General features: G+C 39.9%; 1 protein-coding gene across 1 annotated transcript in view; it reads right to left on the bottom strand.

Moving 5' to 3' along the window:
* itsn2b (intersectin 2b) overlaps positions 1–16,062 on the bottom strand; it is a 109,385-nt gene that overhangs the window by 56,591 nt on the left and 36,732 nt on the right. Inside the window, exons 9-16 of the mRNA XM_049464098.1 lie at positions 9,499–9,562; positions 7,096–7,233; positions 4,189–4,292; positions 2,654–2,916; positions 1,687–1,836; positions 1,402–1,542; positions 1,152–1,239; positions 875–1,014 (exon numbers count right to left, since the gene is read on the bottom strand). Coding sequence (XP_049320055.1) covers positions 875–1,014; positions 1,152–1,239; positions 1,402–1,542; positions 1,687–1,836; positions 2,654–2,916; positions 4,189–4,292; positions 7,096–7,233; positions 9,499–9,562 — 1,088 coding nt within the window. The remainder of the gene's footprint in view (positions 1–874; positions 1,015–1,151; positions 1,240–1,401; positions 1,543–1,686; positions 1,837–2,653; positions 2,917–4,188; positions 4,293–7,095; positions 7,234–9,498; positions 9,563–16,062) is intronic.

Genomic DNA, 16,062 nt, shown 5'->3' with positions numbered 1-16,062 from the left:
GTGTCTGTTTGTCTGTCTGTGTCCGTCTGCCCTGCGATGGATTGGCGGCCTGTCCAGGGTGTATCCTGCCTTCTGCCCGATGACTGCTGGGATAGGCTCCAGCCCCCCCCCGCGACCCTTCACGGATTAAGCGGTTGACAATGAGATGAGATGAGAAAAAGATCCAAACCCATGGCCCTGTGTGAAAACTGGTTGGGCCACCCTTTAGCAGCAACAACTGTAATCAAGCTAGCTTTTGAGAATCTTTTGATCTACCTCATCTAATTGTCAGGCAGGTTCTATTTAAGTAATTTCTTTATTAAGAATAGGTGTGGCAGTAATCAGGCCTGGGTGTGGCTACAGAAATTTAACTCAGGTGTGATAAACCACAGTTACGTTTTATCCTGCGGCAAACACTTTTGCAAGAGTGGGGGGAAAAAAGGGCAAGAGTGCAAGAGACAGACAGACAGACAGACAGACAGACAGACAGACAGACAGAGACACACACACACACTCAAGGAAGCTATTTTTGCACCGTGTTTAATATAAAAGCTGCTGTAAGGTTAAAGGGAGCTGCTTATCATAAAAAAAAAAAAGATTTGTAAAGGAAACAATAGCTTACAAATCACTTTAAATGGTGCTGTTCTTCACAAAAAAATGGTAAAACTGTAAAAATAAATACATTCATAAATAAATAAAATTATGCAAGAACTAAAAATCTAAATTGTAATGGAGAATTGCTAAAATACTTGAAGAATATAAAGATTAATTTGTTTTACAATATTGCCCAGCCCTGCATGGCGCATAGCTTTCTTGTCTAAATGTTTGTCTTAAACTGTAAATATAGTTTGCTTGTGTTAATGTGCTGATTTAGCTTTGATGACACTAGTTTTACCTGTATGTCCTTCTTATACTGATCCATGTTAGACAGTTTTGTTGCTGTATCTTTCTCCAAAGCATCAAGCTGTTCTTTTAGCTTTCGACAGCTGAGGTCCTTCTCTGTAACACTCTTCTGTAAAGTGGTTACTTTGGAAGCTGTCAAAAATGAGACAAAGTACTCTGTTTTTATATGCTGTTAAAAACACTTTTGCCTATTTATATGCTGTTTGATTTATTTTTATCTTTGATTTTATATTTACACAAGTGGCAAGTTATTTTCTCTTTATTCTTACTGGACAAGTTGTTCAGATTTAGACAACGAAGTTTTTCATTCAGCTTCTGTTGCTCTGGAGTCAACTGTGCCATCTTTCTCTGCAGCTCCTGTAAGAGCCCCACAAAAACACACAGTGAACACAGAATTATTGGATGTACTTAGTTCGATGAAGTTATATAGAGAAAATGAAAGACATTCTAAAAAGGTAATTATACAGTTTAATCACAGTTTGATAACTATTTAACCTTATGATATGCTACAGATCACACCTCAAACTGCTGTTGTAAAGAGTTCATTTCAATTATGCGGCTCTCTCTCTTTTGGTTCATACTCTCCAGTTCATTCTTCTGAACTTTCCTTTTAAACTGGGCGTCCCGGAGTTTGTCAGAGATTTGTTTGTGCTTGTTGCCCTGAAATATAGAAAGTAAGCAAAGGTATTTCAGGCAATGTGAATAACTGATCTATTTTCCTTTAGTTGGTTTTGTGTCTTATTTACACTTTTTAATATGTTAAAATGGAAAACTAATGGGAAAAAAAGATCTTTAGAGATTCACCACAGCTTCGAGTTCTATCTCCAGATTTCTCTTTTTGGCATTGAGGAGGATGATGTCTTCTTGTTCCTGACTCTTCTGGCTCTGGAGCTCTTGCTTTTTCCTCCTTTCCCATTCCAGCTGCCGCTGACGTTCCAGTTCCTTCTTAGCTGCCTGAAAGCATGTTTAAAATATTACCATCTTCTCATTAAATAATTTACAACATTATTACAACCCTGAAAAACAATGGCAAAATTCCTGACAGTGTGTTTAGAGTCACATTACCTTGTTGCATAATGAAGGATTTCCCAATCAGTTTGGGTGCATCTTTCTTTAAATTTACAGACAAAAGTTTTCTGTGGACTTTGGAGTTTTCTGATATGAATAAAGATTAACGAGCTCCTCCTACAAGAAGCAATGCGATTTCAAACCATGAGATTTAATTTCACAGGTGAGCTGGTAGGTTTGGGATCATGAGCAAATCCTGTCTTTCTCCAAACGTCAGCCTTTCCATCACATTGGTAAAAGTTCACCTTTGTCTTACTAGTCTATAAGCCTATCCATCCTATTATTCTTGCTAAAAGTGGATTTTATCTTCTGATGAAGCCTTTGTACTTCTTTAGGGCATTCCAAATGGTTGTACTCTCTTTATAATATGTATTTTTCTTCTTTTAATTCCAAACTTTTTTTAGTGTACAGCAGAAATAATAGGATTAATCTCACTGACACAATCGTTTTGGAGGGGCATGTACACAAGATCTGATGCTAACTAAGTTGGCAGCAGACAGGTGATGCAAAGGACACCTGATTTGAAGTCATACATAAATTAAAAGTAAATTAATCCCGTACTTGAGTGTGAATGTGATTAGACATATCTGAAGACAGAGATTATCTTGACATCTGCTGAGCTTGCTTTGCTTCGTGCTCTGGTACACTGTCGATGCACTGTGAGGGTTTTATTTTTTCATTCCCCCCTCCCTCTCCCCCTCACCTCTTTTCTCTCCAGGTCTCTGAGTCTCTCCTCCTCTCTCTGCCTCTCAAGCTCCTTCTGACGCTCCAGACGCTGCTCCTCCTCCCTCTTTCTCCGGAGCTCCAGCTCACGAGCCTCTCTCTCTCTCTTCTCCTGCTCCTCCCGGACTTTCTGAGCTCGTCTCTCCTCCTCCCGCCACTGCTGCTCCAGCAAAGCCTGCCGCCGCTTCTCCAGCTCTGCGTTTCCTAGCTCCAGGTTTCGCTTAAACTTATCCTCGAAGGTTACTGCACATGCAGAGCATACACAGGCAACATTATGCCAAAGCCATGCAGGCAATGACCAAAAAGGTTTCAATGCATGTGATAAATAAATAAATAAATATGTAAAAAATGATTGAATAAAAAATCATTTTACTGTAAAATTAACAGAAAATGTGCAACTGCTTTTAATGGAATTTGCAGTGTGTGCACCACTGCCAATAGGGCACAAAATGGAAAGCTTTCTTGAGGTGCCTTCTGCATATGGGTACTGGCTATTTGTAGACAGCAGATTAGCCAAGAAAGCTGTTAAGTAACTGAATTTTTTTTTCAATTTTCAATACCGCCCTCCAAATAACTCAATTTTAGTTTCATCAGTCCACAGCACCTTATCCCAAAATAAAGCTGGCTTGTTCAAATGTGCTTTAGAATACCTCTCACTACTCAGTTTGTGGCGTGAGCTCAGAAAAGGCTTCTTCTGCATTACTCTCCCATACAGCCTCTTCTTGTGTAAAGTGAGCTGAATAGTGAACGATGCACAGTGACTCCATCTGCAGCAGGATGATGTTGCAGGTGTTTGGAGCTGCTCTGTGGGTTGACTATGACTGGTCTCACCATCCTCCTCCTCTGATTATCTGAGATTTCTTGTTCTGCCACTTCATACCTTAACTAGAACTGTGTCTGTGATCTTCCATTTCCTCACAATGCTCCTCACAGTGGAAACTGACAGCTAAAATCTCTAAGACAGATTTTTGTGTTCTCACTCTGAACCATGATGTTCAACAATCTTTGTTTTCAGGTTATTTGAGAGTTGTGTTTTGAGGCGTTCATGTTGCCACTCTTCAGAGAAGATGCAGAGAGGAGAAAAATAATTTGCACATTTCTCCCTTTCTCATAATTGGACTTACCTTTGTACGTAGGTCAAGGTTCAACGAACTTACCAAACTAATTTTATGTTCCATAATTTTTGCTAAACCTATTCAAATCAGTAAAAAAAGACAATAGTGCCCAAATTTATGCACCTGCTTAATTTTGTTTAAATAATTATTGCACACTTTCTGTACATCCTATAAACTTCATTACATTTTTCAAACATCACTGTGTTCATCTGCTATATGATATATTTAACTGAAAATGCTGATCTGAGCAAAAAGTGATTTATTAGTGATTAAAAGTGATTATTTTCATTCCATGGTTAATGGGCAAACTGCAGGTAAGATATGTTACATACGTAGTATGTAGTAACTAGAAGGACCAAGTGTAGTGGGGTGTAGTGTAGGGTGTGGTGCAAAGCCTTACAGTTCTTGGATTTTTGTGGTGGCTCAGCCTCAGTAAACTTTTCAGCCAGTCCTGCATAGATGGATGGACTGGCAGTCTCATTCAAGGAATCCTTCCCTTTGCCTCTACAAAATAAACAAACCATGCTGACAAATGTTGACTTTACAAATCTGCATGATGACAGTTTGTTACCAAGAACATTATAAATAATAAAATAGATGTTTAGATTCAAATCACAAATGCTATGATATCGACTGGTATAAACCCGAGATCGTTACTATGAATTAGCCGTTTTCCCCCTATATGTGTACAGTTTAAGGTCTCACGTCTTATGTGGCGGCCAGGAGTCGGCACTGTGGGGAAGTTTCTGTAAAAATTTGAGTAATTTTCTTCTGTATTCCCATTCACTGCTGCATGTGTTTATCAAACTACTTTTTTAACCCTTTAAGTTTAAGTTTTCCAGTGTTATTTTCACCTGTAATTGATATAAGTTAGACCTGACCAGGAAAAGCTACCGTTAGTGGGTTAGCCGATTCACTAGAAAGTTAAACGAGTACCAAACCTGGCTGGCGCGCTAAGCTAACCACTGCTAGCATGATAAGCTAAACCCCACAGGCGCACTAGTAGTGCCAGGCGCTCATACAGTGTAACAGGTTTAACTGTTAGACAGAATAACTCTAGATTAACTGAGTGATTTAACGTGTAAATAGTGAAATTACGATTGTGTTCTCCATTAAGCGCTGTAACTAATTCAAATTATTTTGTCCCCAGGGATGAACGCAATTACATGGCCGGGGAAAAGGCTCTTATAACGAAAGAGATGAACTTCGCTTAGACTGGCTGGAGGCAGCATTAGCTCCCTTTTTAAACAGTTTTTCCTTTGAATTTAATAAAGATTTCTTTATTAACATTATTCACTTTGCTTGTTGTGTTTTTATCATCACTATGCTTATTATAGTATCACATCTGAACTAGTGGGTATGGGTAAACTTCACACTTTTATTTGCAACTAAATAAGGAATTTATAAAGCATTTTGTGTTTTTGTTTTATGCAACTAAAATGTCACTATATATGTCCAGTGTTGTTGAAAACTATGCCTTCTGAAGCATCATTAATGTTCTAAAACCATGTTATGTTTTACTCACATGTAACACTTGAGCAAAGTAACCATACCAAACTGTACAAAGATGTGAGGCACGGTGTCAGCATTAACTACATTAAATGATATACAAAAATAAATTTAACTTGTGTTAAACCTAATATAATATAATATAATACAATATAATATAAACACTAATATTTAAACAATGGAAGTTTAAGTGTTCCTTGTATAATTACAATATTTTATATTAAAACTACAATTTTTATTGTAACTGAAATTTCACTAAAATAATCGATACTGAATCTAATTGGGACCTCGTGAATTGGAGTCAAATCGAACTGAGAAATCAGTAGTGATAACCACCCCTAATCATAAACATATTAATAATTATATAATTAAATTTATTTAGCCCTCCTAAAAATGTTAGGACACTATATAACCTAATAGCTGTTATGTCCTATATCCTTATACCATGTAGCGAAAATTTTACTGCAAAGTGACAAGCTCAGTTCTTCTGTCATTGATGTGTGGGTGTGGGTGTGTGTTTGGAGGGGGGGTGGTGCTTTTATGCATCTTGCCATGCTCTACACCAGTCTTTTACACTGCTTCTAGGTGACCATATGCCGCTCCTGGTGAAAAATTCAATCAGTTCATCTTTGTCTGATGGCTTGTGACCATCCATTTTCCTCTTGAATACATTCCAGAGGTTTTTTAAGGGGTTCAGGTCTGTGGATTGACAGTCAACTTATTGAAATATCATCAACCCACAAGATAACATTAAGTGAGCTACCAAAAGGCTAATTCCTTTTCCAAAAAGGAATTATTTCTAAAGGGCATGAACAACTCATCCAAGAGGCCACAAAAGACCCCAGAACAACATTTAAAGAACAGCAGGCCACACCCACTTCTGTTATTCAGTGTTAATGATTTAATAATAAGAAAGAGACCGGGGGTTGAATAGAGAGAGGTTAAAAATGGTTTCAATGGGAGAGTTCCAACGGAATTAAAAACAAAGGCCCTCACATAAATCTCACATTTACCCAAAAACATCTTGATGATCCCCAGGAAAATATTCTTAGGACTGATGCGACACATAATTTCAGAAAAAGAACATCATACTGAACATAAAACAAGGTGGTGGTAGTGTGATTGTCTGGGGCTGCTTTTCCCCTGTAATAAATAGGACCAGGAATTCTGCTGTTTACCAGACAATCCTGAAGGATTGTCAGGTGTACTTGGGTTCTGCAGCAGGACAATGATCCAAAGCAGATAAACAAGTTAACCTCTAAATGACTTAAAAAACAAAATGAAGGTGATCTAGTCAAAGTCTTATTGAGATGCTGTGGCATGATTTAAACAGGACGTTCATGCTGGAAAACCCTCTCATGTGTCTGAATTAAAACAATTCTGTAAAGAAAAGTGGGCTAAAAATCCTCTACAGTGCTGTAAAAGACTTACTGCCAGTTATCGGTTAAGGGTGGCACAACCAAGTTATTACATTTAGGGGATGCAAACTTTTCACCCAGGGCTTGATTGGTTCGGATACATTTTTTTTCTGAAAGTGCTTTTTATATTTACTTTGTCTGATATTAACGTTTGTTAGAAGACAAAAAAAAACTGTTGGGGGGGCTAATACTTTTTTCATGCCACAGTACGTATATAAATAGTAAAATCAGAGACAGAAAGATTTTAAATTGTTTCTTATCTTTTTCCGGAGCTGTATATACATATAAATAGACTGAAATGATTGTTGTGTTTTTGCTTGCTTGTTATAATTTGTTATTTAAAGCATCTTTCTTAGATCAGTAGCCATATTGTACAGTACCTAAGCGATGGAGGTACCAGATCCACAGGAAGTGTGATAGGTAAGGGCTGTCCTTGCTTGGCTATATCCACTAGGTGCATAGCTAAAATAAACTCTTCAGCCTTCAGTTTACCGTCCTTATCCATATCTGCCAGGTTCCTAAGAAAAAGACAAACAAATGAAGTCAGCTTTGGGCAAAATAGAGATATGCCAAATAGTGATCACAGGGATCTGCCTAATGGCTAGCTGGGCTGGACTGGGCACTGCTACTGCCTCCGTAGCATTACTGTAAGAGCAGACGCTGCTAATATTGTTAAGCTACCAGTCAGAACACTGCTTACTGTGGCGGTACACCATTTCCATGAGCCAAAAGTTGCTGACTAGTCCCCACAGATCCGTAAAAAAGGGTCTAAACTAAAAGCGTTCTCAAATTGAAAGCTAGAGTGAGAGAAGTGTAACTGAAGAAAACTTCTGAAAGCAAAAACTGATTTCTTATTAAGGTAAAACACAAAACAGAAAATTAAACTCTATTCAATATTAAATATTCTGTTTACAAACCTGATTTTAAAATTCTTGATATCAATAAGTCATTTTCAAATTTAAATATTTGTTATAGATTATACTTTTGGTTCTCAAAACAGTTTACCCTATTTTGATTCCACAAGTGTACATTACAATCCGCAGTGTGCAGTACAGTCTGCAGGTTTCAGGTAAAATGGTTACAAATATAACAATATTTATTATACAGTGGTGTGGAAAATTTTCTTATTTTTTGCATGTTTGTGACTTTAAAATTTTTAAATCATAAAACAAATTTAAAACGTCTCATTCAATCATTTCTTCATTCATTTAAAAAAAAAATTGCTCAGGTGTTTCTATTTTGCCCTGCTTTAAATCATTGTATTACAGGTCTCTGAAGAAAGACAGGATTTGGCTCTTGCTCATAAATATGCATACATATGCATACATGCAAATATATCAGCTCTGATTGGCTAACAGCACTGCAGCAGAGAATGCCTGCCTGCTGCCTCCCCCCAGAGTCAATTTTGCAGCAGTTTTAAAGATATAAAACTGAGTATTAGATAAAGTTAACCCTTAAACGCCACTTAACGATAGACACGAGCGGAACCAAACAACCCCTCCCCTCCGCACCATTCAAAATGTTCCTTTCAGCTAAACTAATGCTACTAAACTCTTACCACGAACAGGGCCCGCTTTGACCAGTGTTCTGTCGAGTTGTGCTACCTTGTCAAACCATTCTCCCGTAGTGTATATGTAAGGTCTCTGTAAAATGTGGAATCATCCAGAGATCTGATTGAAACCTACAACTTGCACAATATAGCTAAGGCTAACTAGCCGGTGTAAACAGAAGCTGTAAGCTCTGCCTGGGCAGTCGCTAAGGTGGGCGAGGCCATGAAGTTGGCCATGGTAGACACCCTAATGTCTCTCTGATCAACTCGTTTTTCTGAGCCTTTTCTTTTACTAGCTACTGCAGACAGTGGGGCTGAAAAAGTTTCACATGTAGCCTCCATTTACAGCTGAGAGAGACCTACAGTATTTTATAAAGAACAAGAAAAAGTGGATTCTAGCAGAATGAGACCTTTAAGTATTAGTCAAAAACAATAATAGTAACATCGCATTTCAGAAAAAGAACATCATATCTAAAGTAAAACATGGTGGTGGTAGTGTGAGGGTCTAGGGTTATTTTGCTGCTTCAGGACCTGGAAGATTTGCTGTGATAAATGGAACCATGAATTCCACTGTCTACCAAAAAGTCCTGAAGGAGAATGACCGGCCATCTGTTTGTGACCTCAAGCTGAAACAAACTTGGGTTCTGCAGCAGGACAATGATACACAGTGCAAGGCCACCTCTAAAGAAAAACAATTTTGGAGTAGCCTAGTCAAAGTCCTGATCTAAAACATTGAGATGCTGTGGCATGACTTTAAAAAGGCAGTTCCTGCTTGAAAACCCTTCAATGTGGCAGAGTTACAAAAATTCTGCAAAGAAGAGTGGGCCAAAATTCCTTCACATCACTGAGAAAGACTCACTGACAGTTAAAGCAAACACTTGATTGCAGTAGTTGCTGTTAAGGGTGACCTAACCAGTTATTAGGTTTAGGGGGCAATCACTTTTTAGACAAGTGGGCATGTAGGTTTGGATTTTTTCTCCCTTAATAAGAAACATTTATTTAAAAAATAAATTTTGCATTTACTTGTGTTGTTTTAATAGTAATATGTTGTTTATATTCATACTAATATTTAAATTTGTTTGATTACCTGAAACATGCAAAAAATTAAGAAACCGTGCAGGGGTGCAACACTTTTGCACACCTGTATGCATTGTGGTAAACACTGCACAAAAAAAAAAAATCAGCCAATTATTAAAGGTGTGATATGTAACCATGAACTGTAAAAAATACAAACCAGATAGTGGCCAGCTGCGACTGAGTCAGTAGTGTTGAAGCCATTGCATTTCTCACTTGCTGGCCTGCAAACACAAGAACAGGAGTGGTGTAATCAGAATTTCATTATCTATGAGGGTAGGGTAGGTAGTGGGGTGAGAAAGCTAGCTAGGAACTGTCCCAGAGACACATGGCTATAGGGTTCCTAACAACTGCCTGCTTTTCAATGTAGAATTAGCAACCAGAAAATAAATGTTATTTTAAACACAACCATGGCAGTAAGAACTGTGAAACTAAGCAGGCATTGGCTCATTATACATAGTGATGTCCACTAGTTAAGGATTTAGTTTCTAAACAGTTCGAACCACCCAAAACTTAATTTCATGTGGGGCATTTCCCAAAGGCAAGGCAAGGCAAGTTTATTTATATAGCAACTTTCATATGTCTTTTACTCTTAGTGGACTTATGCCACACAGTATACAAGTCATTTTAATTAAAAAATTTATTTAGGTACAAAATGTACCCATTTTTAGAAATTTACATTCACTTTTTAATGACCTTCATTTTATTCAGAAGTTCCAATAACTTTCATGACCAAAGGTGTAAAAAACACAAGCACCTAGTCATGCAGACTGCTTTCTATAAACCTTTTTGAAAAAATGGGATGCTTTTAGGAGCTCAGTGAATTCCAGCGTGATACTGTGATATTATATGATATTACCTTTACATTACAACAAAGTGGGAGGGACTTGAAACTACAGCAACTCACACCGTCAGTGTAAAATTAAAGAGCAGGGTCAGCAGATGCTGAGGAGTATAGTGAGCAGAAGTTGCCAACTTTCTGCAGTCAATCATTACAGACCTCCAAACTTCATGTATCTTTAGATTAGCTTAAGAACAGTACAACATTGAGAACTTTATGGACTGAGTCTAGATGGCAGAGCAGCTCCATCCAAGCCTTACATCACCAAACGCAATGCAAAACGTTGGGTACAACACCACTCTAGAGCAGTTGATACGTATTGGTAGAGTGGGGATTATGGTGTGCGGTTGTTTTTCAGGAGTTGGGCTTGGCGTCTTAATTCCAGTGAAAGAAACTCTGCTGCAACATGAATGTGTGACAGTGGAAATAATTAACCAAAAGAGAAAAAATATTATTGTAAGTTGTGTGTATCGATCACCTGGATCTAGTATAGACATTTTTAATTAACAAATGGAAACAATGTTTTCTGAGAAAAGTACAAAAAATATATTTGTCTGTGGGGATTTCAACATTGATCTTTTGAATACTGCAAAACAGAAAGCAATAGATGCATTTTCCGATACAATGTATAGTATGTCCCTTTATCCAACAATTACAAAACCAAGCAGAATTGCATCTCAAAGTGCTACAATAATTGATAACATTTTTACGAATGTTATTGAAAAACAAGTTATTAGTGGCCTGCTTACATGTGACATAACCGATCATTTACCTGTTTACTATTTTTGACTGTGACTATAAAAAAACTAAACAGGATAAAGAAGTAGTTTACAAACTAATAAAAACAGAAGAAACTAAAAAAGCCTTTAATAGTAGTTATGTTTCATAGTTCCTGACCGCCAGGGCGGTGCTTAATGTGAATGTATCACTGCCGTGCCCACGGCGAACCGAGAGTAGTATACCAACAAAGTCACTCACGTGACGCAGCGTGTGACGCATGAAGGGGTATAATATCCCCTGGCACTCGCTGCTCCTCCTCTTTCTCTTCTCGCCCAGAACCGATTGAGTGCAGCTCGTTCAGAGCTTCGGTTTTTCCGACCTCTAGAGCTGTTTTTCTTCATCTTCTCTTGGATTATTGGATTATTCGCCAGTGCTCACACGAAGCTTGGTGCTCGAGCTTAGCTTCGGTACCTCTTAAGCTACCTCTGCCTTAGCTGTCTGGTGCTCGGTACACCGAGTTCACGCTAGCGTGCAGCGAAGCGCTCGACACTAGCGGCCACTGTGGGCGGCTTTTTCAGCGTTTTTCCCGGAGCCACGGCCTAGCTAGGGCAGCGATGCTATCTCCGATCGGCTGCATGCAATGCCTGGCCATCCTGGAGCCCTATGACGGACACCGGCTGTGCCCTTCTTGCCTGGGCTTGGACCATCTGTGCGAAGCGCTCTCTGATCCGTGCATCGACTGTGCTATGATCCCCATGGCTACCCGCCACGAGCGGCTAGCAGGCCTGGAGGCGCGAAGTGAGGCCTCCCTCCCCACGGCAGCACCCAAAGCTCGCGGAAAAAGGAGCGCGGATAGCTCGTTAGAGCCACCACGGAAAAAGAAAAGCAATGAAGCGCTTTCTAACCGCATGGACTCGGTGGTTTCAGAATTACACCAGCTAAAGAGCCTGATCTTAGCTATGAACAGCCAGATGGAGATCCGAGCGGACAAGACCCCCCTCGGCCGAATTGAAAGAGGCTGCTTCACCAAGGCGGGAGGCTGATTTTGACATCCTGTCCACAGCTGCCTCCAACGTGGATTTCATGCAGGGATCGGCTCTCGAGCATGAGATGGAGCTTGGGTTTTTTCCACCGACAGCTCTCCTGTACCTCCACTCTCCCTGTCTTCAGGCAAAGCCAGGGGAAGTGAGGACCCACCATCCGCAGCTTCTCGCAGGGCTTCGGTGGAGGAAACAATCAAGTTAGCCTTGGCCAGGCTTGGCCTGGACACACCAGCAGCAGAGAGTGTGAGCTCTAACGCGCTGTTCAAGCGCCTAGAGGCAGGAGATTTCGCGGTGCCGCCATGTCAGGATTTCGTGTCCGAATTCTCGGCTGCCTTTAGGAGTGAAAATAGCATGTCGACCGACGGAAACGGCGTGCATGCTACCATCCATGGCCGGAGCAGCTGACTATGGGTTGGCCTCCATGCCCGCGATCGACCCAGTGTTGCTTCCACGGTGGTTTCGCCAGACGAAGCACTTCGGCCGGAACCTCGCTGCCCAAGCACGGAGTGTAGGCGCACGGACGAGCTGGTTGTCAAGATGCACAACTCAGCGACGCAGATAGGGAGACTGTTGACTTCTCTCTGCATCCTGCTCATCGCGCTGCAGAATTCCCCCGCATCCACGGAGGACTCACATAGCTCAGAGGAGCTCCTGAACTTGGCCCTCTTGTCCGCGGGCTACATGACCCACGATTAGGTTTGCAACGGTATGAGATTTTCACGGTATGATAACCGTCTCAGAAAATACCGCGGTATCACGGTTATCACGGTATCACAGTTTGTTACATATATTATTAAACTGACCCTTAAAGAAATTACAACAAAAGTTTTTTTGTTCAATTAACTATTTATTGTAGAAACCTGGAACAATTATATAGATAATGTCTCCTTAAAAAAAATAAGCTGTACACCATCAGGTGAAGGAAACCAGGTTTTTCCACTACTCTTAAGGGCATTAAGGGTGTATATAAAAAATACATATATATAAATATACACATACACACACACACGTGTCACACATGACATGTACTCTAAAAAGTAAAGATCAATATTTAAAATATTCAGAACAATTATTTAAGTTTAGCCAGGGTCAGTGTCTGATCAGCAACTGTTGTAAACGTCCGTTTTACTGCCAAGTTGGTATATAACCAGATACTACAGAAAGAGGGGATTTATTTCTGACATGATCCTCACAATAGAGATTTCTATTTTAAGGCTTTCACAGCGAGTCTGGTTTTAACATATGAAAAACAGGCACGTCAGAATTTGAAAATGAACGCATGTAAATGAATGCCGTCTTTCACATCCAGTCCGGCCAGGACCTTTACACGGACACGTGAATCCATCGTAGCACGCACTTCACGCCTGTACCCACGTGCCCAAATTTCGGATAAGTCAGCGCTTTTGCGAGCGCTTACCGCATGGGTTGTGCACGACTACTCGTTCGCATTTCCAGCGAATGTTTGACTGCCCTCGATGTCTGGAAATCTGCACCCTTCCTGCTGTCAGGGGTGACGATGGGTCAGATTCCTTCTCGCAGAGAAGTGATCACTACAGACGCTTCAGCAACGGGTTGGGGGGCCGTTTGGAACCACAGAGCTGTACAAGGAACTTGGTCCAGGCGGCAAGCACGAGACCACATCAACATCCTGGAGCTAGACTCATGTACGGCCCAAGTCAAAAACACGATCGATAATGCTAGAGCTCCTTCTACGCGCGCTCTATATAAGGGCAGATGGAAGGTGTTTGCATCTTGGTGCGCTAACAAGGGTGTGGATCCACACCTCTGCACGCTACAGACAGTTTTATCCTTACTGGAGGAAGGCAGGACTGCTTCAACGCTTAGGGTGTACGTGGCGGCCTTAGCCTGCCACTTAATACCTGCGGACGGTACTTCCTTGGGCTCTCATAAGCTGGTGACTGCGTTTTTGAAGGGAGCGAAGAGATTGGCTTGTAGCGGGCTCAGTGGTTTAATACCTGGTGCTAATTGAGATGTTGAAATATTTTTAATTGGGCACCAGTTATTAAATTAATTTAATTAGATTAATTAATAAATTAATTAATCAAATTAATTAATAACACAAGACATCTCAGGGTGTGGTTTCTACAGGTGACAGAAATTCTCATAACCAAGTTATCCAGAAAACACACTGAAATTACAGGTTTTGTAATATAAAAGTATTTTATTAAATCACACAGATATGAGTAAATAAGTCATTAAAAAGTCATAAATGTAGCCATTAGATATCAAATCATCGTGTAGAATGATAAATGAGAAATAAAAGAACAAACACGTTATAATACTGGTATGAAAGGAATAAAGATTAATAGAACTATTAAGTGAGTATTTCTAAATAAGGGTCTAAATGTGATGAGGTCAAAACAATCAAATGAGAACACTAAAATAAGTAGATAAGTAAGATATTTTAGGACCAACAAAGTTCATCCTTCTCGCCCAATAACTGAAAATTAATCTATACTAAGAAAAGAGGACAATAACCAAACTAGACTTGACCGACCAGACACCAATTAGTGAAACAGATACCCAGACTGCCTTACTCTGAGACGTCCACAAAGGGGGTCCCCATCGGTTCCATCCACTGTTCAAACCTCTTGTTCAGCTGACCTCTTGCACCCCTAGCAGGTCCCACGTGGACCCATCCGCAGGGTAAAGATAGTTCTCTGTGGGCCAGCGGCGCACCTGGTCGACACCCACTTCTGGTCTCTGCACAGGGAGAACCTTTCCCTGGAGCTGGCTCGGCTGGCGAACCCTCTCGGTGATCCGTCGGTTGGTCTAGTTGGTTTACTGAATTACTATCTTGGCAATCAGGAGAACTCCGTAGATCATAAAATAGCTTGGTTATTTAAACTAGGATAACTAATACCATTATGCTTGAAGAAGGTTAAATGAGTTATACTAAGAATGCTAAACTAAGCTGACTAAACTAAACTAGTCTAAGAAAACTAAACTCCAAACTCCTCTCTGTCTATCCTTTCTTCATCTCTGGGCCCTCTCTATCTGCCCTTCTCTCCTCAACTCACTCCCAAAACTCTCTCCTCCTAACTCTTCTCTATCTGCTCTTTTTCCTATCTCCTCTTTTCTCTAACTCTTCTTTTTTCTAACTGTCTGCATCCTGACCCAGTTCAACTATTAGTCTCTCTGGCCTGTTTGGCTCTTGAGCTACGATTGGCTCTGTGGCCAAAGTGTCTGTGTTTTGATTGGTCTAGGAGCAATTTCAAACTTTGGCGGGGAAGATGATCTGTTCACAAAGAGCCATAAAACACCCCACATGGTCACCATGCTTCAGCTAGTGAGAGATTTCTTATTTTACTAATAGACCAGACCAAAAGAAAACTCAATTAAACAGTGGATCAAAATACTTCAGCATACCAGTTTGTGAGGATAAATTCAGGAAACAACAATCTTACAATTGAATCACAATAAATGTAAATAATATATATTTTTTCCCACAAACTTGGGAATATTCTTGTAATATTCAAGATAATCTTAGAAATACAACAATGGATGGTACCTTGTCAAAAAGAGATCAAGAGTCATGTTATTATTTAAACCCAATTAAATCACTTAAAAGATACAACATGGATGAAACAACTGATAACCAAATACAGCTAAATTATCAAATGCTAGTTAAACCTTGCTGATTCAGACTTGAATGTGTAGGAAAATTTAATCAGGACACATCCAAACACATATACCAGATGTGGCACATTATTTAGTAAACATTCTGTAAAACACCTTTTTTTATAGTCAATATATATGTATTATAAGCAATGCTTCTTAGTGAGAATTCCTCCCTCTGCTGAATGTTTAGATAAGGCTGCTGTCCGGAATTTATGACCGTGGGGGAGGTTGGTGAAAAAGAGTCTTATTAGCCCACAGACTTGTGGTCTGCAATGTTGGAAATGGACTCCCAAGCTTAGAACATTTCTCTTAACTTCATTAATCCTGTTTCTAAATGATTGCAGAAATAACTAATCACAAACCCCTAAATTGGTGTAATATTTGGTGAATTTACAATTTCCAAGGCATTCATTAAGGAACTCTCTCAAGTTCCGCAGTCCTGTCCTTGTCCTGGTGATGGTGCTGTTGGCAAAACCAC

This window comes from Astyanax mexicanus, chromosome 14 (assembly GCF_023375975.1).
Source record: "Astyanax mexicanus isolate ESR-SI-001 chromosome 14, AstMex3_surface, whole genome shotgun sequence".
Classification (NCBI taxonomy): domain Eukaryota; kingdom Metazoa; phylum Chordata; class Actinopteri; order Characiformes; family Acestrorhamphidae; genus Astyanax; species Astyanax mexicanus.
The sequence above is the reverse complement of the archived record's forward strand: the minus strand, read 5'-3'. Positions and strand labels throughout refer to the sequence as shown.